The following is a 7,500-nucleotide window of genomic DNA, read 5'->3' as shown; positions in this document are numbered from 1 at the left end:
GAAATTCAGATATAAATATAAAAACATAATTATTAATATAAAAATACTAATATTATCATTATTATTATCATCCTAAATACTTTATTTTTCTCTTTTATATATTATTTTTATATACACGTGTGTGTGTGTGTGTGTGTGTGTGTGTGTGTGTGTGTGTGTGTGTGTGTGTATAATATATTTAATTGCTTCTGTATGATTTATTTTATTATTAAAACATACATTTAAATTTCACACATTAAACCAGATAAAATATTATTAAATAAATTATTAAATTAAATTATATTTAAAGCTTTATTTTATCTGTATATTATATTTTCTGTATTTGTTGAATTTATATAAAATATACAGTGGATTTGTGTCGTCGGATCCGAATGTTTAAAACAACCTCACTGTTTCATTCGTGTGTGTGTGTGTGTGTGTGTGTGTGTGTGTGTGTGTGTGTGTGTGTGTGTGTGTGCAGGACTCTTCCTCAGGTGGACAGAACACACTCAGGTGATGGATGAGGCCCGAGAGGAGATCAGGACTCTAGTAAATGAGCTGAAAAGAGATGAGAAGATGAAGAGCAATGATGAAGCCACACACCACCTCCTCACACACCGAGATGCTCTCACAGTCCTCGAGAACGAAATGGATGAACTGACCATACTTTGATTATACTCTCACCGTACTCTGTCCACACTCTGTTCACACTCTGTCCACACTCTGAATATACTCTTTCATCTTCTCACTCACACGATCGTGTATTTCCCTGTTAATGATGGGAAATGAAACTCAGGGAGAAACAGGAAGCTACTGATGTCGTGTTCACGCATGTGGGTTTTATACATAAATTGTAAAAAAAAAAAAAATCATACGAGGCTGCAGATGATTTCAAAACGTCTTCACGTTGCAGAGGATGGACTCGGGTGTAATAGTGACAAGTTAGGACATGATACATAAACAAAAAAAACATTTTTATATTTTTCAGTTGTTGTTTTTTTTTTTTTTTTACAATTTCTAAGTAAAATAAAAAAGTAAACATTTACTAGTAAACATAATTTAATTCGATGTTTTATACCACACTCTCACATTACAGAAATTAATTTATTCGTAGACATACACGGTTCTGTCCAAACAAAGGTGGAGGCACACAACTGTATCATACGTCTTTGCACCCATGTAGCAGGAAAGTGTTCCTGTTCCAGCATGGCAATGCCCCTGTGCACAAATAATGATGATTTGATGATTCCTCCACCAGGGGGCAGAGAGGAGACAGGGAGCCCTGGTGTCTCAGGGGCCTGTAAAGAGAACCATTTGGTAAAATTAACTTAAAAACATAAAAAGATTTTTATAGAAGAATGTTAGATCACCTCCAGAATCACTCCTGGTCTTAAATATCTTTCTACCAAAAAATACAAAATGTAAAAAATTATTAGTGCCAGGGGAATTGTATATCTGCATTTCATTGGCTCTGTACATGTACCTTGCACAATGACAATAAATTTGGATCTAATCTTCTTCTTCTTCTTCTTTCGGCTGCTCCCATTAGGGGGCGCCACAGCGGATCATCCGTCTCCATACCCCCCTGTCCTCTACATCTGCCTCTTTCACACCAACTACCTGCATGTCTTCCCTTACCACATCCATTAACCTCCTCCTTGGTCTCCTCTTTTCCTCCTTCCTGGTGGCTCCATCCTCAGCATTCTTCTACCAATATAATTCATGTCCCTCCTCTGCACATGTCCAAACCATCTCAATCTCGCCTTCCTCACCTTGTCACCAAAACATCCTACATGTGCTGTCCCTCTAATAAACTCATTTCTAATCTTGTCCATCGTCGTCACTCCCAACGAAAACCTCAACATCTTCAGCTCTGCTACCTCCAGCTCCACCTCCTGTCTTTTACTCAATGCCACTGTCTCTAATCCATACAACATCTCAGGTCTCACCACAGTCCTATAAACTTTCCCTTTCACTCTCACAGATACTCTTCTATTACAAATCACTCCTGCTATCACTTTTCTCCACCCACTCCACCCTGCCTGCACTCTTTTCTTCACTTCTCTAACACACTCTCCATTACTTTGCACTGTTGACCCCAGGTACCTGAACTCCTCCACCTTCTCCACCTCTTCTCCCTGCAACCGCATCACTCCACTGCCCTCCCTCTCATTCACACACATGTACTCTGTCTTACTCCTACTGACTTTCATTCCCCTTCTCTCCAGCGCATATCTCCACCTCTCCAGGATCTTCTCAACCTGCTCTCTACTCTCACCACAAATCACAATATCATCTGCAAACATCATAGTCCAGGGAGACTCCTGTCTGACCTCGTCCTTCAACCTGTCCATCACCACTGCAAACAGGAAAGGGCTCAGGGCCGAACCTTGATGCAGTCCAACCTTCACCCTGAACCAGTCTGTCATACCTACTGCACACTTCACTGCTGTCACACTGTCCTCATACATGTCCTGCACCACCCTCACATACTTCTCTGACACACCTGACTTCCTCATACAATACCACAACTCCTCTCTCGGCACCCTGTCGTACGCTTTCTCTAAATCCACAAATACACAATGCAATTCCTTCTGTCCTTCTCTATACTTCTCCATCAGCATCCTCAAAGCAAATAAGGCATCTGTGGTGCTCTTCCTCTGCAGAGGATACTGTTGCTCACAGATGGTCACCTCTTCTCTCAGCCTGGCTTCCACTACTCTTTCCCATAACTTCATGGTGTGACTGATCAACTTAATTCCCCTGTAGTTACTGCAGGTCTGCACATCTCCCTTATGCTTAAAGATCGGTACCAGCACACTCCTTCTCCATTCCTCAGGCATCCTCTCCCCTTCCAGAATCCTGATAAACAATCTGGTTAAAAACTCCACTGCCATCTCTCCTAAACATCTCCACGCTTCTACCGGTATGTCATCTGGTCCAACCGACTTTCCATTCTTCATCCTTTTAATCGCTGCTCTCACTTCCTCCTTACTAATCCTATCTACATCCTGGTTCACCAACTCCACATCCTCCAACCTTCTCTCTCTCTGATTTTCCTCATTCATCAGCTGCTCAAAATACTCCCTCCACCTTCTCAACACACTCTCCTCACTAGTCAACACATTTCCCTCTCCATCCTTTATTGCTCTAACTTGCAGTACATCCTTCCCAGCTCGGTCCCTCTGCCTGGCCAATCGGTATAAATCCTTTTCTCCTTCCTTAGTGTCCAACCTCTTATACAGCTCCTCATATGCCTTTTCCTTGGCTTTCGCCACATCCCTTTTTACCTGCTGCCGCATCTCCTTGTACTCCTGCCTACTTTTCTCATCACTCTGTCGATCCCACTTCTGTTTTGCCAACCTCTTTCCCCAATGCTCTCCTGCACTTCCTCATTCCACCACCACGTCTCCTTGTCTTGCTTTCTATTTCCAGATGTCACACCAAGTACTTTTCTAGCTGCCTCCCTCATTACTCCTGCAGTAGTTGCCCAATCATCCGGCACCTCTTCACCACCACCAAGCCCCTGTCTGACCTCTTCCCTGAACCTCACACTACACTCTTCCTCCTTCAGTTTCCACCATCTTATTCTTCTTTCAATCCTTACTTTCCTACTCTTCTTCTTTGCCTCCAAAACCATCCTACAGACCACAATCCGATGCTGTCTAGCTACACTGTCCCCCGCCAACACCCTACAGTCTCCAATCTCCTTCAGGTTGCATCTCCTACACAGAACATAATCCACCTGTGTGCACCTTCCTCCACTCTTATATGTCACCCTATGATCCTCCTTCTTCTTAAAATACGTGTTCACCACTGCCATTTCCATCCTTTTAGCAAAATCTACCACCATCTGCCCTTCCACATTCCTCTCCTTAAAACCATACCTACCCATCACCTCCTCATCACCTCTGTTCCCTTCACCTACTTGCCCATTAAAGTCACCAATCACCAATCGTTCTTTCCTAGGTACACCATCTACCACTTCATCTAATTCACTCTTTCCTTCTCCTCCATCTCACTGCCAACTTGTGGAGCATAGGCACTGATGACATTTATCATCATTCCTTCAACTTCCATTTTCACGATCATCACCCTATCAAAAACTCTCTTCACCTCCACTACACTCTTACTGTACTCTTCCTTCAGAATCACCCCTACACCATTTCTCTTCCCATCCACACCATGATAGAACAGTTTAAACACCTCCAATGTTCCTGGCCTTACTCCCTTTCCACTTGGTCTCCTGAACACACAGCACATCTACCTTTCTCCTCTCCATCATATCAGCTATCTCTCTCCCTTTACCAGTCATAGTACCAACATTTAACGTACCAACCCGAACCTCTACTCTCCTACACTGCTCCTTTCCCTGCCGTCTCTGTAGACGTCTTCCTCCTCTCCTTCTCCTCCTTCGGCCAACAGTAGCCCAATTTCCACCGGTACCCTGTCGGCTAACGATACCTGTGGCAGTCGTTGTTAACCCGGGCCTCGACCGATCCGGTATGAAATTCTTATTTGTGATCCACATATTTGATTTGGCACGTTTTACGCTGGATGCCCTTCCTAACGCAACCCTCCCCATTTACCCGGGCTTGGGGCCGGCACTAAGAGTGCACTGGCTTGTGCCCAATCTAATCTAATTTCTATTTTAACAAAAAAGTCATTACAGTTTTAGCCTGTTACACTTTTACACTTTGGATTTTTAATTTATTTTTAATTTTTTTCAATCTGTTTCCTTTTAATATTTACTATCAGACAATCAAAAAGTGGGTGTGTCTCTCAGTGGTCTGTCACGTGATCGGTTTGACGGTAAATTCGGATGCTAGATGCTGATTGGTCAAAACTTTGATCAGATGACGGTGGTGTGTTAGAGCTGTCATCAGATTGTGCGCGTTTGAGGAATGACCCGGACACGCCCCCTGGTGGCGGAATGTAAAACGACCCCAGTTTACCATAGCGGCTAAACAACTTCAAAGACATGGACAGATCAAGGAGAATCAAATCAAATTATTCTAAATTCAATTGAACAATAAATAAGTAAATCCACAACGATACTGATTTTTTATATTTTACATGTGTATTCATTAATTTTTTTGTAATTATTTAATGATTATGCTGTTTGGTTTATGATTCAATTGGTTTTGTTTTAAATATTTACGTGTGAATTAATTATTGCAAATTATTTCGTTTTAATTTTCAATCATTTGAATTTTAATTATTTAATTATTTTAACAATTATTTATTTCATTTTAATTTGTTTACTTTTAATGATGTTAGAATTAAAATGTTATTATTTAATTATTAGTTTTAATTACTGTGTACTGTTTCAGACAAAAAATAAAGCATGAGACTAAAATGAGCATGAAAACAACAAAATGATCATAAATTAGAACAAAATAAGCAAGTAAATAAATAAACATTTTATATATATATATATACACCTGATCATAAGATATTGCATGTGCATCCACATTTAGTCTCCTCTACAGAGCTCCATTCTTCTGGGAAGATGATGATTGAGTTATAAGTCAGCTATAAGTGTGTTAGTAAAGTCAGGTACTGATGTAGGTGAGAAGGTGAGGAGGTCTGAGGTGCAGTCAGTGTTTTTACATTCATCCCTAATGGTGTTCATTATTGTTGGAGGTCTGCAGCAGGAGATCTTCCACTCCAGCCCATGGAAAGCAGATCTACACAGGGGCAATGTCATGCTGGAACAGGTTTAGTGTCTTCGTTCAAGTAAAAGGGAAAATTTTATTTTCCTGCATTCAAAGATTTCCGATACATTTGTGTGTCTTCAATTTGGAGAGTTTTGAGAAGAACCACATGTGACCGGAACAGGCGGGTGTCCAAATACTTTTGGACACATAATGTTGGTATAGATTTTTACAATGAAGTTTTTCAATTCATTATTTATTTCCTTGTTTATTTCTTTGTGTGTGTGTGTGTGTGTGTGTGTGTGTGTGTGTGTGTGTGTGTGTGTGTGTGTGTGTGTGTGTGGAGCTTCTCGTCTTTATGACAGTAAAAAGGGAAAACCGCCAGCTCAGCTAAACACTAGAATGAAGCTGTCCTGAGCAGCAGTCAGCAGCTTTTATTTATTTCTAGCTTCTGACGCTGTGAGTGAGTGGAGCTGACAGTCTGAACGACACGATCGACCAATCAGAGGGAACTACAAATCCCAGAGATACACGCCTCAACCTCATGTTTAACCCAATCACACGTGAGTGCTCTCATCCTCGACCAATCACATCCTAATCTCTTCATTCTCAATGCTAAATACCTGAAAATCCTCTTGCTGTCAACCTCAGCCCTGTTTACTCTCACACACACACACACACACACACACACACACACACACACACACACGGTTCTGAAGACCTCAGGACTTCTGATCAGGTCAGAAACTTGGATACCTTTTAATAATTGTGTACACTGAATGATCTCCTCACTCAGTGTACTGATGGAGTACTGATGGAGTACTGATGGAGTACTGATGGAGTACTGATGGACAGTCCTTGCGAAAAGTCTGGAAACACAAAGTTCTTTATGGTTTTTGAGAAACTGCATGTTCCTTTTTTAATGCAACAAACTCAGTAAAAGGTAAAAACACACAGGAATGTGAGAGTGAATGAGTGGATGAAGTTCTGTGGAGTCTAAATTGGAGGTTTGTGTCTACCAAAAGAACTTGTGTGAGATGGAGAACAGGAGAGAAGATGTGATCAGACTCCTTCACCCTCACACTCACACATGGAGGTGAAAGTTTAATGGTTTGGGGTTGTTTTAGAGCAGAGAAGATTCCGGAAAATAAAAGGAATCCTGATCCAACATGTCTCCAATTCCATACTTCATCATCATGCAGTTCCGTCTGGACTGCGGTTTATTGGAAGCGACTTCACCGTACAACAAGACGATGAGCCGACGCACGTCTGAGTTCTGTACGTGTTATTTAGAGAGCAGACAGACGTCTGGAGTGATATCTATCATGGAACCACCTGCCCAGTCACCACCCCTCAATCCTACTGATCTGCTCTGAGATGAAGAAAAACATCTCCATCTAGTGAAGAACATCTCTGTAGAGTTTTACAAGAGGCACAGAAAGTATTTCAGCTGAATGTTTGGAGAAAAGAAGTGTCCTGGCGCTGAGAGAGTAAAACTGTTCTTCATGCTGAGGGAGAATTTTTTAGTGCACATCAAGTGGAACATCTGGACAGATTTGTTTGGTCAAAGTGAATCTTCAGACTGTTACATCACTGAGTTTAATAGAAAAAAAAGAAACATGAATGTGTCTCTCAAACACCATAAAAATACTCAAATGAACTCAAATGATGATGATTGTATTTAATGATGTGGTTTATTAGAACTTTTAGTACATTTGTTGTGTTTCTGTCAGTTTTGTTACTGTAGATGTGACGTCTGGTCTGGAAATAAACACCTGGTGGTTTTCAGCGCTGATGTGTTTAAAACCATTTCCTCTGTTTTCTAGTTTTTCTCGTGTTTATTTGAATACGATGTCTGCATTTT

General features: G+C 41.1%; 2 protein-coding genes and 1 long non-coding RNA gene across 5 annotated transcripts in view; 2 read left to right on the top strand and 1 right to left on the bottom strand.

Moving 5' to 3' along the window:
• The window catches only part of LOC310727834 (myotubularin-related protein 9), a 14,258-nt gene extending 12,763 nt beyond the window's left edge, over positions 1-1,495 (top strand). For both annotated transcript variants that reach the window (XM_083544704.1, XM_083544705.1), the window contains one exon: positions 461-1,495. In XM_083544704.1, coding sequence (XP_083400830.1) covers positions 461-651 — 191 coding nt within the window. In that variant the 3' untranslated portion in view covers positions 652-1,495. The remainder of the gene's footprint in view (positions 1-460) is intronic.
• Positions 1-7,500, bottom strand: part of LOC310727975 — a 72,927-nt gene that overhangs the window by 11,891 nt on the left and 53,536 nt on the right. The gene's annotated exons all lie outside the window — the stretch shown is intronic.
• Positions 5,955-7,500, top strand: part of tdh2 (L-threonine dehydrogenase 2) — a 6,370-nt gene continuing 4,824 nt past the window's right edge. Inside the window, exons 1-2 of one of the 2 annotated variants that reach the window (XM_083544836.1) lie at positions 5,955-6,375; positions 7,463-7,500. The exon at positions 7,463-7,500 is cut by the window's right edge and continues 117 nt beyond it. In XM_083544836.1, coding sequence (XP_083400962.1) covers positions 7,488-7,500 — 13 coding nt within the window. In that variant the 5' untranslated portion in view covers positions 5,955-6,375; positions 7,463-7,487. The remainder of the gene's footprint in view (positions 6,376-7,462) is intronic. The other variant, XM_083544835.1, reaches the window with a different exon arrangement.

Source organism: Silurus aristotelis (assembly GCF_946808225.1).
Source record: "Silurus aristotelis genome assembly, chromosome: 6".
In the NCBI taxonomy this organism is placed as follows: domain Eukaryota; kingdom Metazoa; phylum Chordata; class Actinopteri; order Siluriformes; family Siluridae; genus Silurus; species Silurus aristotelis.
This window is presented reverse-complemented; position numbering and strand designations above follow the sequence as displayed.